General features: G+C 32.2%; 1 protein-coding gene across 2 annotated transcripts in view; it reads left to right on the top strand.

Annotated features, from left to right (window-relative positions):
- LOC145666569 (uncharacterized) overlaps window positions 1-14,985 on the top strand; it is a 43,345-nt gene that overhangs the window by 14,488 nt on the left and 13,872 nt on the right. For both annotated transcript variants that reach the window (XM_081733923.1, XM_081733933.1), the window contains exons 4-13: window positions 4,471-4,631; window positions 5,503-5,662; window positions 6,719-6,935; window positions 7,440-7,663; window positions 7,961-8,063; window positions 9,029-9,156; window positions 11,029-11,157; window positions 12,215-12,388; window positions 12,824-12,989; window positions 13,643-13,758. In XM_081733923.1, coding sequence (XP_081590049.1) covers window positions 4,471-4,631; window positions 5,503-5,662; window positions 6,719-6,935; window positions 7,440-7,663; window positions 7,961-8,063; window positions 9,029-9,156; window positions 11,029-11,157; window positions 12,215-12,388; window positions 12,824-12,989; window positions 13,643-13,758 — 1,578 coding nt within the window. The remainder of the gene's footprint in view (window positions 1-4,470; window positions 4,632-5,502; window positions 5,663-6,718; window positions 6,936-7,439; window positions 7,664-7,960; window positions 8,064-9,028; window positions 9,157-11,028; window positions 11,158-12,214; window positions 12,389-12,823; window positions 12,990-13,642; window positions 13,759-14,985) is intronic.

Raw genomic sequence — 14,985 nt, 5'->3', positions numbered from 1 at the left:
TTACTGTTTTTATACAAATTCATCCTCTGTGCGAAGGATCAAGAATATTATTACATACATCTATTTTGCTGTGTAATGTCCAATTGCAATTCAAGTCCTTCATTTACATTTATACCTTTAAAGCAGCTCCGTAACAATAATCAAGTTTAATAACTAAAACTATATATTTCCATCTTTCACTGGTGTTTCCAAGATAGTTTTCTGATAATCTTTGTACATTCTTCCTTACACTACTTGAGTTTTTTCAGACCAAATATAGGCATATACATATTTTTTTACTCAAAAATTCGTTCTTTATTAACTTCTTCTGTAGCCATTTACCATTTCGGCACAGTGATTTAAATGATAGTACGTATGTTTACCCAGTCTTGGGAAGTAACGTAACGCAAGTAACGCGTTACTTGTAACGCGTTACTTTTTAAGTAACGTTTCCTAGTAACGCGTTACAATTTTCCCAAAGTAACTGTAACGGTAACGCGTTACAAATTTTTAAGTAACGTACCTAGTTTGCGTTATTTTTCCGCGTTACATTTCGGATAAGTAACTACAATATATGTATATTCTTTTTTTCGGAAACAAATGTTATTTCCTGTAAGTGAATTTCTCAGAATGGAACAATGGAGCATGAGCGATGTCAGTGACCGACAATTCCTGCACTGTTCGCCTTTTCCCATTTCGCCTTATGATCTCTAGCAATGAAATTAGCATGTAAAACCTGTTATCACTTTTCATCTTAATGCAAAGCGGAACGGGAATCTCGATGTGCATTTTTTCCCGTTTCGCCTTACGAACTTTACGTTGCTAGGCTTGCAAATACATGCATAGATACAATTTGATTTGTTTATTTACATAACAAAATATAGTGCCACTTGCTGCTTTTGGAAGATGAGGACAGCCTCAGGGAAATCACGTGTATTGATTGCAAGCACCTGGAAGATTTTGTCTTAGATTTTGACAGCTCCAAATCAATACATTCAGTGAGTAAACTAGGAGTGCAATGGTACTGGTAGTCTATTTTACTTTGAATGGTGTTTTTATAAAGATGGAGAACGAAAATATTTTATCGTTCGAACATTTGAAAGAATACTTTTTCTTAAAAGCTGAAGATGATGGTGAACAGCAGTGGCGCATTTAGGGGTGGGGCTTCCGAGCTTAAGCCCCCCCCCGAAATCTTACTATAGTAAAGTATATAAAATATCTTGCAGAATTTTCACATTTTCAGGCAAAGCCCCACCGAAACAAAATAGTAAGTACGCCACTGCTGAACAGAATTTAAAAGTAAAGTGGTGCCCCGGCGGGAAATATTTATCAACAATTAGGGTGCCATAATGAACGACATTCAGTAAGGGTTTAATATGAATATACGGTGTTCTGATGAGCAGGCCTACTTTATTGATGTAATGTTGGTGGTATGTAATATTAGCGTTCTTTTAGATCAGTTTGCATATCCTAAAGTCCCGTTTATTATAGAGTTTGGAACAACTAGCTTTAAAAAGCATGTATCGATTTTAGAGTTATTGGCAATTTTGATTCACCCCCAGTTCATGTGTTCTCATTTCGTCAGTTCTAGTGCAATGTTTCTCAATATTCTGTATTTTTAATTTTAATAGCAACATTGTTATTATTATATAATTAGTTTAGCAGAATAATAGGCTAATAAGCAACCATTTTTTGTAACGCATAGGGATGGGCACGAGTCAAGCTAAAACTCGACTCGAATCCAAGTCGAGTTTCGAGTCGAGTCAAAAGTAATATTCTCAAGTCGAGTTCCGAACCGATTCACTGTTTTTGGCGTCGAGTTTCGAGTCGAGTCGAGTTTGATAAGTGGCTCGCTCGTTTTAACTCGTTTTGAAATCATAGGCTGATTACATTGGAAAGCGAAAGCCATGAGAAATGTAAGCAAAGCAGTAATATGGAATACTTTTAGTGTTGCTCACGAGAGGGGACACTGCTCGCATCTCGTCTAGTTTCGATAGCGAGACTACAAGAGATTTTTTATAACAAGCTTAGCTCGGCTCGGCTTAACTACTCGGCTTGGGGTGAACCATCGGCTCGAGCTGGCTTGGTTGGGATAAGCCATCTGCTCGGTTCGACTCAACTGAGCGAAGGGGTCTAGCCGACTCGGTTGGGTGAGTTGTTGGCTCAGCTCAGATCTCGGTTTGAGTCGATAGTGAATGAGCTGTGAGCCGATCTGCTCGAGTCGTTGACAATTCTAAACCCGGGCCGAGCAGTTTTGAAGATATTTGGCCAGTACCCTATAACTTTTAACAACGTTTGGCTCGAGCCCGAATACTCAACCTAGACCCTCAACCCAAATTCAGAAGCTCGTGAACAATGTCCTTTACTCCTAGACTTCACGACTACCGAGGTTGGCAATCAACTACTGTTTTAGTATTCATATATAAATTACCTATCTTTCATGTTTATACACAGTGTTGTTATAATAATAATAATAATAATAATAATAATAATAATAATAATAATAGAAGAAAAAGGAAAAGAAGTTGTAGTAGTAGTAGTACCATTGATAATAATTATATTGTCTATGTAAGATACTTGAAGAGAGTACTCGAAACTATACACCAGATTTGACTCGACTCGACTCGAAACTCGACCCGAATTCGAGTCGAGTTGAAGGAAATTTTTCAAGCCAAGTTCTCGGGTCGAGCTCAAAGATGTCAGTTTCTACTCGAATCTAGTTTCAAAGAAAACTTGCTCGAATTCACTCGTGCCCATCCCTACGAGTAACGCAGTATGGCATTTTAGTCAATGTTACATTACATTAAAATGTTCATATAGTTGTCAAGTAAAAATTTGTCCTTGCATTTAAATAAATCGATTCAGAACGTGCAATAATAATAATAATAATAATAATAATAATAATAATAATAATAATAATAATAATAATAATAATAATAATAATAATAATAATAATAATAATAATAATAATAGCGGTAGTAATAGCAGTACGGAAAACTGAAGTAATAAGATTTTTTCCACATATCCAAAATTTCGGACCTAAAAGTAACGCGTTAGTAACGCGTTACTTTCGAAGTAAAGTAACAGTTACTTTTTTGAGGCAAGTAACGCGTTACTAACGCGTTACATTTTAAGAGAAAGTAAAGTAACTTGTAACGCGTTACATTTTTACGAGTAACTTACCCAACACTGTGTTTACCGTACTTAAAGTCAAAAGTATTCGCCTCTTGTTTCTTCCTCTCAATGATCAGTAGGCAATAAAAAAAAAAAAAAAACAATTCTACTCATTTAGTGGTAGCTGTTTGACATTACGATATATTTTCCCTATCCACTTCGTTGTTCCTTTTACAACTTATGACCTCAACTTTTCCACCCAACCCTATTCTGGTTGGCTAAGTTTATGGGCAATTATACTGTTCTTTTTCTCTATCATAGAAACATTGCATTAATTCTCATTTGTTTTGATCAATATGACCTAAAATGCTCGTATTTCATTTTCATGAAGGCATCTGACTATGAAACGGGAAATTTCGAAGTTCAGTCTTGTATTTATTGAACTTATTACATCAATTCAATAATTTCTGTATTTACCATCAATGGATCACAGAAAATTGTACGGTATTTGTTAAGCTAATTAGCGTCAATTACGCAAATACTGTACATAATAAAGTACCGAAAACAAAGGCATGGGATAAAAGTCAATATCGTATAACACAACAACAACAACAACTACTACTACTACTACTACTACTACTACTACTACTACTAATAATAATAATAATAATAATAATAAGATGAAAACGGGAGTCAGGAATTTAGTTCTTGCTAGTTGGTGGCCTGGGGTTATAATAATTCCCTTTTCAAGATTATTATGTTGACATTATTCTCCTTATTCTGAGTAACGATGATGCCTCACATTAAAGTCTTGATGAAGATTTGTTAATGCTGTGCCAGACCCTTCAATACGCCGCTGATAGGTGTACTGGCATGATATGAACTAGTGAAGGAAAAAAAGTAATTATGTTGCCTTTGAATATAAATAATATCACATTGAATTAGAAAACATTATTGAGCAAACACTTAGGAAAAATTGTTCCCATTAATAAGAAAGTTATGTTGTAAAAATAATTATGCTTGCAATATATTGCTGAAGAGTTCCTAGTTGAACAGAAAAACTTTTTTGATAAACTAAGTTTTTTAAAGTTTTGAAGTCACTAAGATGCTTCGGATGTAGAAGTTCTCCCTGAACGTATAAATTGTTATTTCTCGTAAAATCATAGTGAGTGCAATTTCACTGCATGCGTTTATATTCTCTTAATACTAAAAGCAATTTGTGGCAAATGTCATAACTTATACATTATTCAATTTCATTGGACCAAGTAAACCTTACATCACGCTATAAAATATTGATCTTGCTTGACCTGCAATTGGTCATAAAACCATATCCAATGTTTAAAGTACATCATTAGTAATTTGAGTTATTGTTTTCAGTGTCTCACTCCGCTTTTAGTGTGCGAAGGATGGAATATCACCACTATTGAGGGTGTTGGAAACAAAGCTGACGGATACCATGAACTACAAACAAGACTTGCTCAAATGAATGGCACACAATGTGGTGCATGCACTCCAGGATTTATTATGAATATGTACAGGTGAGCTTTATCTCTATATCGTTCCGCGATACATTTGTAAGAATATCAAACTAAAAGAGAGAAGAACGCTTGTGTCTTAAGATCTCTGTCTGTAAGAACTAATTTGAACAATATGAGTATAAAGAATCCAAAGTAAACTCAAATTTTTATCACAGAGATAAATTTGTAATAAAACGCTTTTTTTGTGTATGTATCTTTCAAACTTGATTATTCTATATAAATTTTCTTTCCAAGTTTACACGTAATGTAATGGAAATAGTGTCGGTATCATATAAAACATATTTTATCTAAGTTCTTGCGTTTCATGTATCTTATTGATGCAATTGTGTTTTATGACTTCCTATTTATGTCAATATTTTTTATACTAGACTTCTATAAATATTGTTTTCATTGATGTGATTGAGAGAACTCACACTGGAAATACATTATATTAATTGTATTTTATGTTTAATATGTTAAGAAGGAGAGATTATAGTAAGGGACTTCTAAGATATATCATATATAAATGGTTAAATACCCTTTAGTTAATGATCATCACTGCAAAACCATAGTATAAATGATTCTAACGTTAAAAATGAAAGGATATCGACGTACCAAAAAGGTTTTAAAATGAGTGATTTACCAATGATATACTACTACTACTACTACTACTACTACTACTACTACTACTACTACTACTACTACTACTACTACTACTACTACTACTACTACTACTACTACTACTACTACTAATAATAATAATAATAATAATAATAATAATAATAATAATAATAATAATATAGAAAACTAACTTATTCCTTACTAAGTTCCACTTTGAAAGTTACAGAAGCTCAGGGCACTAGTTATTTGTATATATATATTTTTTATTTAGCTTGCTGGAACAAAATCCAAGTGTAACTATGGAAGAGGTGGAGAAACATTTTGGGGGAAACATCTGCCGTTGCACAGGCTACCGTCCAATATTAGACACATTCAAAAGCTTTAGTTCTGATGCACCTCCTCAACTAAAGAAGAAAGTTAAGGACATGCAGGTTAGTTCGTTTCCACTCAAATATCAAGTTCAACAATCATACCCTTAAAGTATATTTAACCTCTCAAAAAAGAAGAAACATTTTCCATTTAATAAACATATAATGTTACGCTCGTATTTTATTATTATCTTATTCCTACGTTGTTGGTCTCACTTTGCATCTTCAGAATGACAATGTAAATAGTAATGAAGAAATAGACTCTCACGCCTTCTTGCTTTGAACCAAAATCTTGTATGTTAGTATTATTAGATGTCTCTGCGCAAATACGAGGTGATTAGACCTGTGCTATCCTGAAAAAGAGAAAAATAGTAATTCTAATTTTGAATTCAAATACATATAAATCTCTTATTTCTCACATGAAATAGAAGATATATAAAATTCGTTCACATTTTTTAAAAAAATATATACATGTAACCTATACATTGATATCCATAATTATGAAATATCCAATACTACTTTTAAAATACATTAATACAAAGCGTGGAAGAATATTAAAGTTCTCTGTCCACGTTCACCTTATTCTTTAATTAGCAAGTCATATCACTTCTACTTCGTCTTAAAAATTCGAACGAGGAAACTAGAAATTTACATTAAAGGAATGAATAGTACCATAGTTAAATTTACTAATTTTTTAGAGAAAGAATCTTCTAAATAGATTTTCTTAACACGTTCGCTGAGTTACGAGTCATCGGTGGCTCGTGCGATTCTTCATTTCTGTGCGGCGCTGTTCTATGCATTGTATTACCCCTGTGCGTTTGTGGTTATTTCGTTTGTACAGATTTTTAATATTACTGGCATCAACAGACAAACCTTCAACGAGACACACGGTAACTTATATAGCACTAAGATCCAAACTCAATTTTACACTGCCGCAGCGAACGTGTTAAGAAACACAACGTAAGTGTGATGAATAAATATGAATTACTTACTTTGCTGTATAATACACATGATCTATACGTGCAAGTCAAAATAAAGAACTATATCTGAATACCTTTATTTTGCATGTAAATAAAAATTAAAACAATAATGCACTTGTTTTCTTTTTAATCGTAACAGGAGCTTTGGAAATTGAATTTTAGTCAGCGTAACGGCATACCATGCAAAGGAATATGCTCCCGTGAAAATGGCGTGTTACGACGCAAACCTGTTAAATATTACCTGAAACAAGGCGAAACCGAATATTACCGTGTGACAACATTAAATGAGCTCAACGAAGTCTTCAGCAGTATAGGAGATAGTACTTACATGCTTACATCTGGAAACACTGCTAAAGGTAACCGTTGGATATCATGCAAAGAGGTGCGAAAAATTAAATTCAAATTTACTAGAATTTAAATACAAAACAAGTCTCTAACAGTACTATTTTAGTTTTATAAGAGCATTCTGTGAAATGTTAATATAACATTAATGTGTGTAGTGTTCCACTAAATTATAGATTTTTAGACAAAATATTTTCAGTTTTTTGTCTTTCTTGGATGTTATATGAAAAGAAAATTAAAAAATAGTTAAATAATTTATTTTGTGATGACTTGTGTATTAAGACATCACTGCTCTCCTGTGATGCTCGGTCCTACTCCTCTGCAGAGGAAAGGACAACGAAATGTCTTACCAGTCTTCCTAAGAAAAATGTAATATTGTGTGTACGTAATTATTAATTAGATTGACAATATTAAAGCAAGTATTCTCAGTATTGTTTTGATCTCATATAACATACTATAGATTTCACCACTTCTTTTAGACTACTATTATCCTTCAACTGTGAGTTATTCTTTCGTAGGAGTGTTCCCAGATGACGGCCCGTATGATGTATATATTGACGTAAACAACGTAGCAGAACTTAAACAGTGGAAGTTGGACACGTCATTGACAATTGGTGGAAATGTCACACTCTCAGAAGCTATAGACATTTTCAAAGGTGTATCGGCAGATAATGCAGGATTTTCTTACACAAGCGATTTCATACCTCACCTCGAGAGAGTAGCCCATGTACATGTAAGAAATGTAAGTACATTCGTCCTTTGCTATTTACAATTTAGTGACTTATTAGTCCCTAGTATATCTTGATAAAGAAAAATGGGATGCTAATATTTTGTTTTCTAATATTAATGTCTTGTCACTACATTATAAATTTTATACAAATAGAGCTTGAAATTGTGGTTATTGTATTAATATAATATAATCAAGATAAATGTATTTAAATTTTCATAAAGGTAATATAAGTATAATTAAGAAAATGTTCCGCTTGAATCAGTCTTCAATGGAATAGATCATTAATGCTCTTTTTGTTCTTTCGTATAGAGAGGTAGCTTAGCTGGAAACCTAATGATGAAACATGATCACCACACATTTCAATCAGATATATACGCAATGTTGGAGACTGTAGGAGCCACAGTCAACATCTGTAAGTCAAAGTTTCTGTGATTGGGAAGTTCGATATAATTAAAAGTTCGAGTCGTTCATATAGGTATTTAATTAAGTCAAAGCTGTCAACCTCAGAGAAGAATGAAACAAAAGTTGGCGTTGTCTTTCAAGTTTTCTATATCTACTCCTTTATGAACTAATGATGATTAAATTTTATCACATTGAGACGAAAGAAAAATCCGAGAATATCACTTCTAAGGTACTGAACAGAACAAAGTAGCTAAATATCACGGTTGTAGAGCAGCTATTTACAGAAGCCATTGATCACAGTCTTGAAACAATTGCGAATTTGGCAAGCATGTTACTTAAAGGTGGTGAATTTATTTGAAGATTATTTTAATTTATGAATATGTTCGTATATTGTGTAGTTATGTCAATATTTCCTAATGTATTTAAGTGTTGATCTGAGATTACTGATTGTTCGTCTTAACATCGTAATTTCTTCTATCAACTTAATTGCTAACTTCATCACTGACTAGGAATATAGGTTAGATTTTATGTTATACATACATACAGATTCAAAATTTCTTAATGAATATATATGTTTATACTCTCGTATACGTATATTAATATATATACGTATTTCTGTGTGTGTGTGTGTGTGTGTGTGTGTGTGTAGGTGGGTGAATGTATGTATAGAACGCTTCGAAGAATGCAACCAAACTTGGTAAACGATTCATTTACAATTTAGGAAAAAACACTATGGGTGTAAGACACACTTAAGGTGGGTTGGGAAGAGGTAAGGTAAAAATAATATTAGTGCCGACTCTATAGTTTTAGGGGTCAGTGAGATAAATAGTGACATTCCCCATGTGGTTCAAGTCTATGTTCAACCATGGTTGACCCACGTATACAGAAAACCTTTTCTTCGTTAATAAATATCGACTTTAGTTTAGATATGAAAAACTATATTTCGGGTATTAACAGTTCTACCTAATCTTTCAGCTGATGCAACAGGAGCTACAACAAATATAAACCTTGTGGATTTCTTGTCCACTGACATGAACAAGAAAGTGATTGTCAGTATAGTACTACCAGCGCTAGGAGAGAATACTTACGTAAGAACATTTAAGGTAAGTTATCATACTTTCTTCTGTTGCTTTGACAGTTACTAATAAGCTACTTACTATACTAATATTGCTCTTCTCATTCAAATAAACATCAAGCAGTCCATTTTAACTAGATAAACAAATGGTCGAAATGAGGATTAAGGGGAAAGAAACATGACCATGTTCAAACTTGTGTATATAGGATGTCAAAAGAAAGAACCTATGACAACATAAGACAAAACACTAGGGCAGTGGGAACAGCGTTTATATATAACAAAGAATAAAAAAAAGGTATAATTAACAGTAACATGCACAAAGAAACATCTCTGAACAAATTGACAAATTTACTATTTATGATCCTATTTACACACAAGAGAAAAGTCAAAGCTTTGTGTTGTGCAGGGGCTATTACCGTGAAAGTCCTGCGACAGTTAATTGGAGCCAGGCACAATTTACATGCAACACGAATGGATTTTCTTGTGAACAGGAATGCTAGGCTTTCTAGCTTTTTCGAAGGCTCTGCCGCAACCAAAAGGCAAAGTTTATCTAAATAATTTTCGACTTAGCAGAAAGTACACAGAGATTTTCTAATTATTTTCCAAAATTTATTGTAGTTATCAGATTCTGCATTTGTATAACGAAAGTTCAATGTCATCTTGAATATATTTATTATCATTTTTTTAAAAACATTGGAAAATTGTTAACTATTGTTATTACTGTGTTTAGTTTCCAAGCTTTGTTTTTACGTTTCTACCTGTTGTTTGGCATATTTATTGCTTTTTTCCTATTGTTATACAGTAGAGTCTCGTTAATTCGAACTTGGATAATTCGAAATATTGGATAATTTGAACAGAAGTCCATACCCCTTGAAAAATGTATTGAAAACAATAGTAAAAAATCGTGGATAAATCGAACTTTTGAACCTATGTTTTGGATAATTCGAAATAAATACAGTTGAAATTCTTTAATGTTGGACAGATGTAAACAGAGAAATACAGTTTTAACGTGTTTTCAGTTATCCAGATGCAGCCATAGGGAAGAGTAATACAAAAGATAAATAGAAAATCTATGTAATAATAAAGATGAAGGTGAGTTGGGGAAGAAGTAAAGATAGAGAACGTGTGCCAATCTCATCTTGTTTCACAATTGGTTGAAAATTTAAGATGAATTGTTGATAAAGTCAACCAAATGTTATTAATATCGTATTCCACGCAATACATGAAATTCAAGATTTATTGACCGTACAAAAACAATTAAATTTAAGCAAATGAGGTTTACGACTTCTTAAAAGTGAGAACAAAATATTCAAATTGTTACTGGTGTTTAATTGTTTGGGCTATTCAATGTATGTTGTAGTATTGTACGTAAACATATTTTCCATTATACACGTAGTTTGTATTATGTGGAGTCAATGTCGTTTGTTAGTTTGCGGTATTCGATCACGCAATTAATAAGCTGCTTTAAATATAAAATCTACACCATATGAATATGGTTTTGATGCACAGTACTTTGGTTTGTTTGTTGTTATATATGTGAAAATGAATGTTGTTGGATAATTCGAATTTTGGATAATTCGAAGTTTTTTCGTGTCCCCTTGGACTTAGAGTTAAAAAGAGTCCACTGTAATAGAGTTCGTCTTGCAGGAGAACATAAGCATCTTGAGTTTTAGAAATTATGAAGGGAAAATGCAATAATATTTAACAAGTATTAAAATTAAATGAATATATATGGAAAATAAAGTATATAAAATGAATATATGTATATAATACATGTTATTTGCTAGTTTGACGTTATCTTGTTTGCATTGGAAACTACTAATGTTCTCATTTTAGAAACTTTGAATTTGATTTATGTTTTTATATCAAATTACATTACAGTATACTCTCTGTTTCATAGGTATCCAGAATGTATCATAATACCTACGCTTACGTTACGGCAGGATTTCTAGCAACAGTGGATAAAGAAAACAATTATACCATCGCAGGAAAACCTACCATTGTGTATGGAGGTATCAGTGGTGATTTTGTAAGTAGATACTGCTATTTAATAATTTATTCTTCTTAAAGATGTATGTTAGAAAACTAACGAGACTGGCTATATTGTACACGAACCAGCAACCTTCCAGCCTCCACCTTTTGCCGTTGACTCGGTACAAGTTTGAACTCGCTTAAGTTCCTACAAACTTTTGTTAAAGTGTCTGAAGTTAAATTGTGTTTGTCAGATTACGACAATCACCGTCAAAAGATAGAGCAGCATTTTGACGTCAAATTATGTGTAAAGATTATCCAATACGCTACTGTAATTTACGAAAAGCACGGATGATAATGTGGAAAAGATCGTAGATTGAATGCGTGGATGATCAGTAGTGAGTAAAGTTTAAACGTGTTTACCGTGCATCAGATCATCTTGCACATGAGAAAAGTTTGCGTCAAAGTATTTCCGAAGTACCATATCACACGGCAGTCTTTATCAATGAATTTTTCGGCAAAAAATATTTTCTCAGTGATTTCTCAGCCCTTTTCGTTAATCAGATCTCAGTCCTTGCGGCTCTTATGATTTGTCTTGCTCAAAAACCACTTGAAAGTGCGCGATTTTGGTAGTGTCAATGATAGCCTACAAAGCGTATCAAGCTAAAAGGTATTCCAGCAAAAATCTTTTAGTACTACTACGAAGAATAGAAGCAACGCCTTTATCGCAGTGTAAGTATCGAAGAGCACAATTTTGAACGTGATAAACCTTGATTTGTATAAACATTAATCGTTAAGAAAAAATAAGTAGTATTAGTTTTCTAATATACGTCACAATATATATTGTATATATACATTTAATTAAAAGTGTAATAGAATGCAAATGCAAGAAAATAACATTATTTTTAAAACTTAGCACAATTTAAATTAGTTACTTGTACTATATAAATTTAATGTCAAATTCTTAGAGTTGCAAATAAACATTGATTATTTTAATACATGACGTCCTTGACATTAGGATCATTAAAATTTGAGCGCATATATAGTTTTGTCCACGAAAAGAATATATTATTGCTATTAATTTCCTTACGTTTTATTTACAATTCTATTCTCAGATTCATGCAACAGAAACTGAAACATACCTCACAGACAAAGTTCTAAATAACCAAGAGACAGTGACAACCGCACTAGACACTCTTCATTCTGAGTTGACTGCTTCGGCAACGCAAACCTTGCCCGAATCATCTCCTGAATATCGAATAGGATTGGCTGAAGGTCTATTATACAAAGTAAGTTACAAGTTTGTATGAAAATTTTAAATTATTCCAATGGTAAAAATATTTTAAATATATTTAAAGAAAACTAAAAATTTACTTCGAGTAAAGATGTAAGCTAACTGTAATTGGCCTCAATCAGACTAACAGAAACTATGTATTGTCATTAAACTTCGACACTCTTGTTAACAATTAATAGTAGTAATATCACAATTTTTCTATTTTTTTAAAAAAAATCAGAAAATAATAAATACTTCATTGCGTAAAATAACGTAAATAAATACGACTGTCAAAGTTAAAAAAATAACTGTCAAGCAGTCTGTTTCCATCTAAAGTTAAAAATACTAAGATCTAGCTTTGAAATTTGAAAACAACTTAAAATTAAATTATTTAAAATGTATTATTATTGTTACTATTGTGGTTAGTGAACTTCCATTTTTTCTTTTCAAGTTCTTCTTATACGTTCTGCAAGATGTGGTAGCAGACCAATATAAAAGTGGAGCTACTGTGTTAGAGCGTCCTCTGTCCTCAGGAGTGCAAAGTTTCGAGACAGACGAATCACTGTATCCTCTGAACGAACCTGTACAAAAACTTGAGGCAATAGCTCAAACAGCAGGTAAGAAAACAACGTACAAGTAGCATTCCTATATGAGAATGAAGTTTAAAAAATATATTACTAAAGCAGAGTGAGTAACAATATCTCGGAGAATGATTGCCCATTCACCCTTTAGTCAGGTGATGCTTTATTCTAGGGTACTTTATATGTTTCGATTTTAAGGCTCTTCTTTAGCTTTGATGATATTGCTAATGTTTATAATAAGGTCATCAATGAAAACTTAATTGAGAATTTAAGATTATATCTCAGATTTTGCTACAATTTGTGCAGTCTTTAATAATTATATACTTCTCTACACACGTTTAAATTTATTAGTATATTTGTGTAAAGTATGAAAATACTTTATAAAATTTTTCATTTTGACAATTCTGTTGACATAAATGCAATTGTATTAACACATTAAAAGAAATTTTATTATCAAACGTTTGTGTGTTGCATTTCTGTTCAACAAACACTGTAACACTTCGACACACATATGTACGTATTTGTTTTGTTAAACAATTATTTGGTTTATAACAATAAAATTTGAATTGTAAAAAATGCTAAATGAGAAAAAAATGACTGTAAGTAATTTTGTTATTACTTGTTCCCAAAATTCATTTATAACAGAGTTGTTTCTAGAATATTCACTATTGTATTGTTTTGTTTGGTAGGTGAAGCTTTGTATACTATTGACACTCCAAAATTTTTGAATGAACTACAAGGTGCGTTTGTAGTGTCCACAGTGGCAAGAGCAACTCTTGCTAGTATGGATGCGTCCGAAGCGTTGGTAAGTGCAACTCTTCTTTTAATTGTAATCAGTGTTTAAAAAAATTACGTGCAACTCTTTCCTTACTTGTACTCAGTGTTTTAAAAAATGTGCTATCACACTAAACTTTCTCGCTCTAGTTCCTTAAACTAAATATTGTGGTTATTAATGAAACTCTTTCTAGGTAAAATACGTACTAAATTATAAGACTGTTTTAGAAAACTTCGCCCAAGTAAAATCACACCCAAAAGTAGATTATCCAGTATTGTAGATTTTTCCGTAAGAAAAAAACTTAAGCCATATATTAGAGTTATTAGAGTAATAAATGTTTATAAAATAAAATCAAAATAACATGAGTCGTATTTTACAAAACTCGAATAAACTCATTTCAAAGTTTAAACTTACCCTTATGAATATTCTGATGGAATTATTTATGCAACATTATACGAATATTAATGAAATATTTATTTATGAAATATGATCAAAATCGCCTGAGTTGGTTTTGGAGATGTAGCCCTAAAAGGCTCTCTCGTCAAAATAAATTACCAATTGTACATTTTTTCGGGAGTTGTATTGACATGTTTTTAATGAGATATTTATTTGTAAAATATGAACAAAATTGCCTAAGGCGATTTCGAGAAAATAGTCCGAAAAATTCAGACTAAGGGTAAACGACTCCTTCTCGATTTCTCGTATAGGAATTATTATTACAGTATCGGATTGTCATTGAAAAATTGACTTCTGAAATATAAATTACATCGTTCTAACCGTTTCTGAGATCATATCTTTATTTTCACCCTTTAATAAATTACCCTTATTTTAGGGGTAAGAAGAAAATTAGGGAAAAAAACTTGGAGAACCACATAGAAACTTTAAAACTTTGTCTCGATACATTGTACGATATGTATCCATGTGAATGCACATCCTACGAACAGGCGGACAAATATAAAAAAAATCTACTTCTTGTTCAGATGTCACTTGTTTGGTTTCTATGGGCCACGAAACGTGTAAATCCGTTAAAACCTAGAATTCGATTTTTTCACTTCCATCATAGTTTCTTCTCTCCTTTCGTCGCAGGAAAGTAAATATATTTCATAATAAATGAATACAGATTAGTGATTAAATTAAAGTATATAATAATAGTAGCCTAAGTTCGCAAGTTATTGAAGAAGGATCATGCTGTCTTACATACTACTCTGTTATACTATTTTATTACCTACAGCTATAATGAAAGTTATTGCTAATAAC

Source organism: Thermobia domestica, chromosome 1, assembly GCF_964235325.1.
Source record: "Thermobia domestica chromosome 1, izTheDome1.hap1.1, whole genome shotgun sequence".
Lineage (NCBI taxonomy): Eukaryota > Metazoa > Arthropoda > Insecta > Zygentoma > Lepismatidae > Thermobia > Thermobia domestica.
Note: the sequence above shows the minus strand (reverse complement) of the source record. Positions and strands in the feature narration are given on the sequence as shown.